The sequence below is a fragment of the Leptodactylus fuscus genome, chromosome 11, assembly GCF_031893055.1.
Source record: "Leptodactylus fuscus isolate aLepFus1 chromosome 11, aLepFus1.hap2, whole genome shotgun sequence".
NCBI classification, from domain to species: Eukaryota; Metazoa; Chordata; class Amphibia; order Anura; family Leptodactylidae; genus Leptodactylus; species Leptodactylus fuscus.
Genome location: NC_134275.1, coordinates 24,686,006 through 24,699,324, shown reverse-complemented (window position 1 = coordinate 24,699,324; position 13,319 = coordinate 24,686,006). Strand labels below are relative to the sequence as shown.

The window sequence follows — 13,319 nt, the reverse complement described above, 5'->3', positions numbered from 1 at the left end:
GTTGAGGTGCCCATACTTTTGCACCGGTCAAATTTTGGTTTAATGCATATTGCACATTTTCTGTTAGTACAATAAACCTCATTTCAATCCTGAAATATTACTGTGTCCATCAGTTATTAGATATAGCAAACTGAAATGGCTGCTGCAAACACCAAAATATTTAGAACTAAAAATGATTAAGATTAATAGGGGTGCCCAAATTTTTTCATAGGACTGTATACATTCTGTCCACACAATAAAGAAAAAATTCTGATCTGATTTGGATGACCTGTCTGGACTGGACAACTTGTCTAAGGTCTAAATAAGAAGCCTGCAATAAATAATTCACTATACCTTGAGAGACCAAAGTCTGAAACTTTTACTTTGCCATCTTCAGCAACTAAACAGTTCCTGGCCGCCTATAAAAACAAGTAATAAGATCTCTGTCAGTTTTGTGCTATTTAAAGGTGTATTCACACGACCATGAAACATTATCCCAAACTGACCACTGCTACAGCCCCTAACTCACTCTTATGTAGTACCGTATATACTCAAGTGTAAGCCAAATTTTTCAGCCCAGTTTTTGAGCTGAAAAAGCCCCCCTCGGCTTATACTCGAGTCAGCAATAAAAAAAAAATATTGAATATTGAAAATATTGGCTGAATTCCAAGTGGGGGGGGGGAGCAGTCCTCAAGCTCAGGGAAGGGGCAGACAGACAACCAAAACACCCCTTCCCCAGCACCCAGCAACTACTGCATCCAAAAACTCCGACCATTTTAATTTTTGAAATTTTCCAGTAGCTGCCCCTTCCCCCCCCCCCCTCCCCCAGGCTTATACTCGAGTCAATAAGTTTACCCAATTTTTTGTGCTAAAATTAGGGGCCTCGGCTTATATTCGGGTCGGCTTATACTCGGGTATATATGGTAAGTTTCATTCACATTGCCATGGTCAGTCCTGGAAATACGGCCGGCTCATAAATTGGAACGTGACAGTGTGAAAAATACCCTTACTGTAATTTTATCAAGATCTAAAATATTTCATTTTAATGTTGCACATAACATTTCTTACCAAGTCACGATGCAGAAATTGTTTAGACTCAAGATAATTCATTGCAGCGCATACATCACTACACATAGACAGAAGGTCGCCTGTTCCCACAAGTGAGCGGACCTCTTTCAGGTATGACAGCAGGCAGCCATTGGAGAGATACTCGGTAATGATAAAGATTGGACGTTGTTTTGTGCAGACTCCATATAACTGAACCAGGTTATGATGGGATAGTTTCCTGTAAAGCAAAGATAGATCACTAAAAGACATGATTTCATCTAGGAATTATTGTCAGAACTTTCAGGAGAGCCCTTTGTCATTTTATACAATTCTCTTGATAAGTGGTCGAGTATTTTATTATACATATATAGATAGATACTGTATCTACTGCTTTCAATTAACCCCTTAAGGAAAAAGTTTTAGTTCATTAATATTATTTATCGTATCTCCTCTTTATGTTGGCATCAAACTTTACCAAATAATCAATAAATACCCATCAATAATTAATAAATCTTTATTAAGCCATCAACAATCAGCATATAGACTTTCTATGTTAGTCACTAAGGAGCCTTATTCCTTCAAAAGTCTTATGTTTGACCACATGCCGTGAAGGTTGCAGCGTTCTAGGGTCCTCACTGTTCATTGGCTAGAATCCCAGCTACAAATGATCCTTCTGGCTAAAAATAGTGAAACCTAACAAGGACAAGTGCATGACTTCAAAAGATGGTGGCAGATGCCATAAAGGATGCAGCTCGGAGGGTGAATCCGATATAGACAGCACATGTGCAAACTTTGGCGATGACTCCTCTCAGGCTCTGGCTACCTGCTCTTTCATTAAGAATAGGCTCTTACACCCATAGCCAAAGAACTCTCTGATCTCAAATCTGATGTCTGAGGGAAATCAAAATGGTCATGCAGAAAGGACAGAACTGCCAACCAGAAGGAAGGCACTTTGGCATAACACCATATGCAATGTTCCCAATTCAACTTGACAACGGAAGCAATTTGCAGAGAAAGATGTGCCTATTCATTGTAGTAAATATGGTGGAGGAAGCGAGACTGGAGGAAGCGTCCAATCTGCAGAAGAGTGTCATGGATAGAAATATAGGGCACATGTCATATAGATGCAAGAATTTGGGAAGGTAGATCATTTTAAAGAGATTAATCCTGCAGTAGATTGATAGAGGAAGAGACTGCCATGTTTTAAGTTGCTTCTCGATAGAGACCAGTGGCGTAACTACTGGGGAAGCAGCGGAGGCAGCTGCCACAGGGCCCGGGACATTAGGGGGCCCGGTGACAGCCGCTACCGCTGTGTTGTTTTTTGTTTTTTTTTAATATGACACAAAAATTAGGTATATAACTTAGAAATTTATGAAAACTAGAAGAGGATATCAAAATATAGTTTCATAAGTAGCAGACTAGCTAATCCTAAATATGCTGCAACATAACCCTGGGACTGAACCCTTATGGTGAAGTAGAAATTGATTGTAGTTGCCTAGTTATTGATAATTTACACACAAATAATGTTTCATACAGCCTATGTATACAGCCTATCTTAACAATGGAACTCTGTGGTCAGACGTTTTACACTTACATCATGCACTTTGCTTCTTCAATAAACTCATCCTCTGACATGGAGCCCTCTTTAACCATTTTGATTGCTACTTCATGTTGTCCTCGCCATTTTCCATATTTTACAACACCAAACTGTCCATTTCCTAATTCTTTCAAGAAAGTCAGATCTTTAGGATCAATCTCCCATGAGCCTTGGAATAAAACAAAGAATGTAACTATACATGTATTTACATTATGAAAAATAATTCTAATTGTAGCTAATCATATTCATGTTTCATTAACTTTAATTTCTAGATTGCTATCATTAATTCACTTGTGAACTGATTCCGAGGCTAAGTCCCCACGTAGCAAAAAAAAACAATGCAGTAAACGCGTTTTTTTCATTTCATTTTCACAGTTTTCTTCTTTCTGCCTCTATATGGAAAATGCAAGAGTTTCCATAGATATATTTGACATGGTCCGATTTTCAAAAATACGGGTGTTTTTGAAAACGCAGCTTTTCCGCAGTTTTTTTGCTGCAGCTTTTTTTCCGCGACCATTTTCACAACATGGGACCGTGGCCTTAATGTGGATAAATGCAAAGTTTATGGATCTTGGTTGTGCAAACGTGTGTTACAATTATATATTAAAACACTGCTTAAGACTACTGATGAAAATAACTTGTGGACACTGTTGGCAGTAAACTTACCTTCAGCAAGGTATGCAGCAAATGAGGCATAAATTCTTATAATTAGAACATAGACATGTCACTATACAAAGCACTAGTAGGGTCAAACATAGATTACTGTGCGCAATTTTGGGCCCCAGTCTACAAAGATAACCTAACTGAACTAGAGAGAGTGAAGAGAAAAGCGACCGAGATAATTAGGGGAGTGGGTGGATTTCAGTGCTGAGACAGATTAACAATTTTGTTCAAGAGGAGATCTTGCCACAAAGTACAAATACATGAATGGACAGTACAAAGACCTATTCACAGGCCAGTGACAAGGGGACATCCTCTACGTGTAGCATCACACATATGGATTCTTTACTGTACGAGCAGTGAGACTATATTAGTGGGCGGCCAACAGGCAGCCCCAGCACGGATCAGATTATGGGGCAGTTTCTGATGCCTATATTATACACCACATTGGGCTGCAAGCAATTGGCTCTATGCTCTGTATAGTTGCTGGGTGTCGGCAATGCATCTCCCATTGACTTCAAAGGGAGCAGAGTGGCAATACCAGAGCACGGCCACTATACAGGGAGTGGAGTCAACTGCTAAACACCTAACAGAAAAATCAAAATGTGATTATTTATACTTTTATGTTCTCTTCTGGCTGTGCCTGAGAAATACAGAGAAAGTTATTGACTTTCTGCCAGTTTGTGGCTTATGCACTAACTGTTCACATCACTTGCTTCTTACCATAGCCAAGCCCAGCAGTAGATGGTGAGCTTCTGACAGAACACACTGGATATTTAAGTCTTGAGATCAATCCTGTATAAGAAAGCAAATAAAATGTATTAAAACTCATTTACAAATCACTACCATAAAATTTACTGTACCCGTGTATTTTCTTAAATAGCTATAGCAAACAGCACATATACATTTTGGCAATCGCATAGGAGAGATTCTATTAAGCATGCAATAATAGTCTAAAGTAGGGGTCTGCAACCTCCGGCACCTGTGCCGAAATCGGAACTTTAGGAATATTTACTGTCCACAAGGCTCTCCCTATTGTTTAAAACGCTGCTGCTCTTAGTAGTCCCTTGCTCTCATGAACCATGTAAACACAGTCAGAGGGGACTGTCACGACCTGAATTCTTGTAATAAAATTGCGCATTTTTCTGGTGGGGATTTGATCCGGGGTTCTGTGGTCTTCTGGTGGTTTCCTTGCCATTAGACCATGTGTTTGTGCATCTGGTATTAGCCTTTGGAGTATACTTGGGGTTCTATGGATCGAACCTCAGGTGTTGGTCGTTACCATTATCCTATGGGACAATTCTGGGGCCTTTATTAGGAGGAGGGCTGACTTCACTAGTTGCTGGTTTTTGTGGTTACCACCTAGAATTTGTGGCTCATGGAGGAGTATTGTTTTTGGTAGAACTACAACTGACTAGGAAGTGGTGTGAGTGTTGCCTTGTGTGTGAGTCTAGTTTGTCCCTCCACACTTCTACTCTGCCCTGTCCTTCAGTTCTGGTTGCCTGTCACTATCTTGGTGTTTGTGAGGTTTGGGTTCCAGTTTGTTTTGCCCCAGTTCTGTGTTAACCCTTTCCTCACCTCTCCACTGTCCCTCTCCTCATTCTCTTGTTACGTATTGGCTTGTGCTGCGTGTCTGTTGTCCAGCACATCCCATCCTGTTTGTTTTTAGAGATGAGCGAACACTGTTTGGATCAGCCGTTCCGAACAGCACGCTCCCATAGAAATGAATGGAATGCTTCCATTCATTTGGTTTCTGTAGGGCTGACCACCTTAGTATCCCCAGTCCCCAACTCTCTTGTAGCTCTCGCCCTATCTGTCGGCTAGGCCTTCGTGTTAGATAGCCAGGAGTTGTCGGGGCCAAGGCTAGGTTGGGAACAGCTGACCACCACCCGTAGGCAGGGCCTAGCTAGCCGCCGTAGCGTCAGGGAAAGTCTCCTTCCCCTGTTCCCTTAGCGGTGTAGTCTGCAGTCTGGATTCTGGGTCTGGGCATAGACACGAATGTAACAGTAAAACCAGCCCAAAAAATCCATCTGTCTGTTGTATCATGGCATCCTTTGAAGATCTGGTGGCACAGATGAAGAAACTAACAGTGAAGGTCGTGGAACTGGACAAGCGTATGGAGGCCAGGCCAGTAGTCATTCCACGGACAACGGACCCTAAGGTGGGCCTGCCGGAACCTTTTACCGGGGACCGGCAGGATTTTTTTTCGTTTTGAGAATGCATGCAAATTGTATTTCCGGCTCAGTCCTCTGGTGATACATCACAACAGGTTGGCATTATCATGTCTTTGCTTAGGGGTTCCTCACAGATGTGGGCATTTTCTTTGCCAGCCTCCGCTCCTTGCCTACAGTCAGTGGAGGAATTTTTTAGGGCTCTTGGTCTTTTATATGAGGATATAGAAAAAAAAATAATAATATATATATATATATATATATATATATATATATATATATATATATATATATATATATATGTAGAATGGCGCCGTCAGACTGGTCGGTGTTTCTATTGTGGAGAACTGGGCCACTTTATTGAACATTGTGGGAAACGTCCTAATCGCAGACTTGGTGGGGATGTTAAATAGAGAAAATCTTCCTCTCCCAAGGATATTTCTGTATCTAGTCCGGTTAGGTTGGCGTTTATAAAAAATCGTCCGGAGTTCTGTTTAATGGCAAATCTTCTCTGTGCAGTAACAGGGAGGAGATTAATGTCCTTATTGATTGTGGTTCGGCTCTGAACCTTATTGATGCTAACTTTGCGCAAGACAACTCTTTGGAGTTAAGAGTTGTCTCTCCCTATCCCAGTGTCAGCAATTGACAATTCTCCATTGGGTCTTAATGATATTACCCATTCTGTTGCCGATTTTTGATTTGTTTAAAGCCTGATCATCAAGAAAAGATTGAAATGTTTGTTGTGCCTAATTTGCCTGCCAGTATTGTTTTGGGGCTTCCCTGGCTGAGGAAGCATAATCCTGTGATTGATTGGCCCAATAATGTTATTTTGTCTTGGAGCAAAGAATGTGTTAGAGTGTAGTGGCGCCATGATTGCCACAATAACAAATTTTACCTTACCTGCTGAAATATCAGATTTTCATGGTCTTTAGTGAATCTGAATCAAAGACCTTACCGCCTCACCGGGAGTATGATTGTTCCATAGAATTTATTCCTGGGGCATCTATGCCCAAGAGTCGCCTCTTTAACTTGTCTATACCTGAACTGCGAGGCATTAAAGAATTATATAGCCAAGAGTCTTGAAGTCGGTCACATGATTAGACCCTCAAAATCTCCCGTGGCGGTAGGGTTTTTCTTCGTAAAGAAAAGACGGAGGTCTACGTCCATGTTTAGACTTCCGGGAGATAAACTAAGATTACAGTAAGGAACCCTTATCCCCTGCCTTTGATACCGGACCTGTTTAATCAAGTTGTGGGGGACAAATGGTTCTCAAAGATTGATTTGAAAGGGGCTTATAACCTTTTGAGAATCAAGGAAGGTGATGTATGGAAAACCAACTTTAATAACCCTGAGGGGCATTTTGAGAATCTTGTCATGCCGTTCGGTCTTACTAATGCCCCAGCATTCTTCCAAAGTTTTATTAATGACTAGCTTGTACCCGCGACTTCGTATGCGGTCATGTAACAATTGGGCCCGACACTGATGTGTGAAACTGTGAGAGTACTTTAAAAATGTGGATGTGATAGAACATGTGATATTTTGTATTGTGTATGTAGTAACACAGGCACTTTTTTGGTATTTATAGTGAAAGTTTATTTGTATTTTGTCTGGTATATGGTAAAGTTGAAATGTACATACTGTTTGGGAGAGAGGAATTTTAAGTTAATATACTTCTATATACCAATGGGAGTTGTAGTTTTGCAACAGCTGCAAGACTACATTGACAGGTGACCCTGCAGCTGTACGGGGATGCATAGTGTTTTTTTTTTTTTTTTTGCGGGGCCAGATGTACTTTTTAGTTATACCATTTTGTGGAATGTCTATTGCTTAGATCACCTTGTATTGAAAAAAAAAACAAAAAATGGCGATTTAGTACTTGTGATTTTTGACGTTCACTGTACAGGAAAACTACTAGTAGACCGGGCATTTTCAGACACAGGGATACCTAATGTGTATGTGTGACATATGATTTTCTACTTTTATATATATTCTAGGGAAAGGAGGTGATGTAGAACTTTTATTTATTTCATTTTTTTTCATTATATTTTTAAAGCTTTTTTTTTTTTTTTTACTATTTTATTCCCCCCAGGGAATTGAACCTGCAGTCACTTGGTTGCAAGTCCCATAGACGGCAATACAACTGTTTTAGGTCCAGTTCTTGGTAGAGGAGTTTTGGTTTATCTGGATGATATCTTGATTTATTCTAAGGGCATCCGGATAGGGCTCGGCCCAGGAATCTGGAGGATTCCCATTGAAGGGGGGGGGGGATACTGTCACGACCTAAATTCTTGTAATAAAATTGTGTATTTTTCTGGTGGGGATTTGATCTGGGGTTCTGTGGTCTTCTGGTGGTTTCCTTGCCATTAGACCATCTGTTTGTGCGTCTGGTATTAGCCTTTGGAGTATACTTGGGGTTCTATGGATCGAACCTCATGTGTTGGTCGTTACCATTATCCTATGGGACGATTCTGGGGCCTTTATTAGGAGGAGGGCTGTCTCACTAGTTGCCGGTTTTTGTGGTTACCACCTAGAATTTGTGGCTCAGGGAGGAGTATTGTTTTGGTAGAACTACAACGGACTAGGAAGTGGTGTGTGTGTGTGTGTGTGTTGCTTTGTGTGTGTCTGTTTTGTCTCTCCACACTTCTACTCTGTCCTGTCCTTCAGTTCTGGTTGCCTGTCACTATCTTGGTGTTTGTGAGGTTTGGGTTCCAGTTTATTTTGCCCCAGTCCTGTGTTAACCCTTTCCTCACTCTCCACTGTCCCTCTCCTCATTCTCTTGTTGTGTATTGTGTTGTGCTGCGTGTCTGTTGTCCAGCACATCCCATCCTGTTTTGTCTGCAGCTGCACCTTGGTTTCTGTAGGGGTGACCACCTTAGTATCCCCAGTCCCTAACTCTCTTGTAGCTCTTGCCCTATCTGTTGGCTAGGCCTTCGTGTTAGAGAGCCAGGAGTTGTCGGCAGGCTAGCTTGGGGACAGCTGACCACCACCCGCAGGCAGGGCCTAGCTAGCCGCCGTAGAGTCAGGGAAAGTCTCCTTCCCCTGTTCCCGGTGCAGTCTGCAGTCCGGATTCTGGGTCTGGGCATAGACACAAATGTAGCAATCGCCTCAGCACTAACTGTGTTATCTTTGACTTAAAAAATATTGGTACACGATACATAAAATACAAAATAGGTTGCTGACCCCTGGTCTAAAGGGTAAAACGCTGCTGCTCTTGGTAGTCCCTTGGTCTCATGAACCATGTAAACACAGTCAGAGGGGAGAAAGCACTAAGGGGAAAAGCATGAGGTATGGTGCCCTAAAGTCCGGTCTGTGAGCTAGCCTAGTGTTGCCAATGCCACCATCATTTTTGTGTGATCTTACTATTACTAAATAAGATTTGCATAGCTACCAACTGTCTCGGATTCAGAGGGACAGTCTCAGATTCCGGATCTTGTCTCATCTGTCCCGGTCAGCGGGAGGTATGTCCAGGTATCAACTCATCTGTGTCCTTCGGATGCAGATGAGTTAAATACAGTGATGAAGCAGGACAGCTCCTGCTTCACCACTCAGTTTGAAGCACATCCCTCTTAGATTGGAAGAGAAGGAAGACTCTGGATGCAGAGTGGGCCCTTGATAACTCACAGGCAGGGGAGGAAGCTGATCCTTATTTACAGTCCTATGAAAAAGTTTGGGCACCCCTATTAATCTTAATCATTTTTAGTTCTAAATATTTTGGTGTTTGCAACAGCCATTTCAGTTTGATATATCTAATAACTGATGGACACAGTAATATTTCAGGATTGAAATGAGGTTTATTGTACTAACAGAAAATGCGCAATATGCATTAAACCAAAATTTGACCGGTGCAAAAATATGGGCACCTCAACAGAAAAGTGACATTAATATTTAGTACATCCTCCTTTTGCAAAGATAACAGCCTCTAGTCGCTTCCTGTAGCTTTTAATCAGTTCCTGGATCCTGGATGAAGGTATTTTGGACCATTTCTTTCTACAAAACAATTCAAGTTCAGTTAAGTTTGATGGTCGCCGAACATGGACAGCCCGCTCTCAAATGATCTGAAAACAAAGATTGTTCAACATAGTTGTTCAGGGGAAGGATACAAAACGTTGTCTCAGAGATTTAATCTGTCAGTTTCCACTGTGAGGAACATAGTAAGGAAATGGAAGACCACAGGGACAGTTCTTGTTAAGCCCAGAAGTGGCAGGCCAAGAAAAATATCAGACAGGCAAAGAAGAATGGTGAGAACAGTCAAGGACAATCCACAGACCACCTCCAAAGAGCTGCAGCATCATCTTGCTGCAGATGGTGTCACTGTGCATCAGTCAACTATACAGCGCACTTTGCACAAATAGAAGCTGTATGGGAGAGTGATGAGAAAGAAGCCGTTTCTGCACGTACGCCACAAATAGAGTTGCCTGAGGTATGAAAAAGCACATTTGGACAAGGCAGCTTCATTTTGGAAACAAAAATTGAGTTGTTTGGTTATAAAAAAAGGCGTTATGCATGGCGTCCAAAAAGAAACAGCATTCCAAGAAAAACACATGCTACCCACTGTAAAATTTGGTGGAGGTTCCATCATGCTTTGGGGCTGTGTGGCCAATGCCGGCATCGGGAATCTTGTTAAAGTTGAGAGTCGCATGGATTCCACTCAGTATCAGCAGATTCTTGAGAATAATGTTCAAGAATCAGTGACGAAGTTGAAGTTACGCCGGGGATGGATATTTCAGCAAGACAATGATCCAAAACACCGCTCCAAATCCTCAGGCATTCATGCAGAGGAACAATTACAATGTTCTGGAATGGCCATCCCAGTCCCCAGACCTGAATATCATTGAACATCTGTGGGATGATTTGAAGCGGGCTGTCCATGCTCGGCGACCATCAAACTTAACTGAACTTGAATTGTTTGTCCAAAATACCTTTATCCAGGATCTGATTAAAAGCTACAGGAAGCGACTAGAGGCTGTTATCTTTGCAAAAGGAGGATGTACTAAATATTAATGTCACTTTTCTGTTGAGGTGCCCATATTTTTGCACCGGTCAAATTTTGGTTTAATGCATATTGCGCATTTTCTGTTAGTACAATAAACCTCATTTCAGTCCTGAAATATTACTGTCCATCAGTTATTAGATATATCAAACTGAAATGGCTGCTGCAAACACCAAAATATTTAGAACTAAAAATGATTAAGATTAATAGGGGTGCCCAAACTTTTTCATAGGACTGTATATACAGGTGTGACTAAACACTGGGAATAGCTGCAGTGGGAAAGGGTCCCAATCCGTCTCCGTAAGGTTTAAAAAGATCCCACTGATGTTTGGATGCAATCAAAATTTATTTGAGAGAATTGTAGAATTCACAACAGATGGTGTACATGTGAACGTTTTCGGCTCGGTAAGGAGCCTTCCTCAGACTCAAAATGAAGATCTATATGCCAGGAAAGTGATACTGGAACAATATTCACAATTAGGGCAGGTGCCCCCAGTCTTGTAGTCTTGATAGGCAGATTAAAACTGAGCTGGGACCAAAGTCCAATGGAGTCCCTTGACTGCCTCTGTTAGGTGGATATAGCGTATAACGTTGGTAGCATGTAGTGGAGGCAGGACTTACATCTTTATCACTTTTCAACTAGATACACAGCCACAAATATTTCTCTAACACGAGCCTGTAACACCTAATAGTCATAAAAATGGACTTTTTTTTTTATATAAAACATTGCTTTTTGAAATATAACTGCCATGATTTTGAAAGAGTAAAAATTGTATTACTACTGGAATACTGTTGTAGAAAATGGGAATTTTACTGGGTTGTCTGATCACGGAGTATTGTACATGTTTCTAACCAAGGGTTAAGGGGATATTTTCACTCCTTGGGGAGAGACCACCATATAGGTGTGTGGAGACTTAAGCCTTTAGCACTCCACTTCGCAAAGGACCATGGAAGAATATGCAAATCTGTCTTCCATGATGTAATTAGGAAGTCAGCTGCTGCTCAGTGTTGCAAACCAATAGAGGGCGCTCACTGCAATGTGCAAGCCTGTCTTCCCTGATGTAGTTAGGAAGACAGAATTCCAGTGAAATAACCCAATAAAGGCTGCTCCCTTTCGCATCATGCTCGACCTTCCAAGAGGCCTTTGTTTTGCAATGACGCTGGGATTATTATTATACCTGGTAATAATCCCAGCATCATTGCAAAACAAAGGCCTCTTGGAAGGTTGAGCATGATGCGAAAGGGAGCAGCCTTTATTGGGTTATTTCACTGGAATTCTGTCTTCCTAACTACATCAGGGAAGACAGGCTTGGACATTCCAGTGAGCGCCCTCTATTTGTTTGCAACACTGAGGCAGCAGCTGACTTCCTAATTACATCATGGAAGACAGATTTGCATATTCTTCCCATGTTTCTAATCAGTCACTGTATTCAAACTGGGGTGCAAAAGCCCCAGTTCTTGTGTTTGGTGAGAATTGCAGCAGTCAGAGCCCCATTAAACAAGTTACCCATACCTCTAGATAAGATGTGATGTAACCGAACAACTCCTTTAAGAGTTATGTCCTATTTTATTTACTTGAAATATAAATTCAAAATCTACAATAAAAAGTAACATTTTCAGGAGAAATTTAAAAATTAATTTGACTGTAGAATTTGGAATTAAAAGTATAATTGTAAAGGTTGCTACAAATTTCTTCTCTTACCAGCAGCATTATGTTGATGGTAGGTGATGAGTTCTGGAATCGAAGAATAGAAATGTTTCTCTGCTAGGTAATACTGGTTTGAAGGTGTTTCACATACTACATAGTGGCGGATAATTCCTTCCCTGCAAAGGACAATTTATTATATAATTAATACAGGAATATTTAGAGCTGAAATAATGTGCGAAATATATAAAGCCTAAAGTTTTAAAGTTTGGACAAACATTTCATTCCATGTTTTTCTGTTTGTTTGGGTTTTTTTTACTTTTTACATTGTGAATTCATTTTGAAGACAAGCATAAATAAATTATATTTTGATTTAACAAAGTCTTGAAAGTAGCTATCTTCTGCTTTTATGCCAGCTTTGCACTCGTGTGACATGCCTGGTCCTCCCTAGGAAAAGACCCACTGCAGAGGAGAAGGTCATTACAGATACCAGTCCCAGAAACCACAAACCAACACCTCATATTAGAGCCCAAATATATGTTGCACAGAGATCAAGTATCTCCTGACATCAGGTAAATGTGGCCTCTTTTTCTGTGATAAGTTCTACTTGTGTTGGGGTCCCAGTGTGAATCATGGAGGGGAAGGTGTGATGGAGTGGGGATGCTTTGCTGATATTGTTGCTGATTTATTCAGAATTCAAGCAACATTTAAAGAGGACCTTTCACATCCTGCACATGCGGTGTAATACACCGTTAGAAAGCCAACAGTGCGCTGAATTCAGCGCACTATTGTGGTATCCCAAGGGATGCAGGTGGTATAGTAGGACCTAATGGGGGTGGTAGTCCCTCTGATAGCTGAGCTGTTGTAATGGTCACAGTAGCTGCAGTGGTGGTCCTGACTGCGGGGCACCTCTCATAGGACACACAGCAAGTCAATTTTCAAAAGAAGGATAGCAAAAGACACAGTCCTTTGTTAACCAAAAGTTTCTTTACTGAGGACTCTGATAAAGTGCAGCCATACCTCCCAGTGATAGTCTCGTGTACAATACAGCGGGTGCATGTGAGGAGGATTACCATATAGTGCCGCCATACCTCACAGTGATACAGTCTCATGTACAATACAGCGGGTGCATGTGATGCAGGATTCCCTTGTAAGCTGACAGGTAATGGCTGATGCTGACACAACTTTCCTCAGATTTGGTAGTTTAGAGTATTGAGGAGACACAGTCCA

At 41.3% G+C, this 13,319-nt stretch overlaps 1 protein-coding gene across 2 annotated transcripts in view; it reads right to left on the bottom strand.

Annotated features, from left to right (window-relative positions):
• BTK (Bruton tyrosine kinase) overlaps nt 1-13,319 on the bottom strand; it is an 80,119-nt gene that overhangs the window by 15,088 nt on the left and 51,712 nt on the right. For both annotated transcript variants that reach the window (XM_075260039.1, XM_075260040.1), the window contains exons 11-15: nt 12,147-12,268; nt 4,007-4,078; nt 2,621-2,792; nt 1,048-1,264; nt 334-398 (exon numbers count right to left, since the gene is read on the bottom strand). In XM_075260039.1, coding sequence (XP_075116140.1) covers nt 334-398; nt 1,048-1,264; nt 2,621-2,792; nt 4,007-4,078; nt 12,147-12,268 — 648 coding nt within the window. The remainder of the gene's footprint in view (nt 1-333; nt 399-1,047; nt 1,265-2,620; nt 2,793-4,006; nt 4,079-12,146; nt 12,269-13,319) is intronic.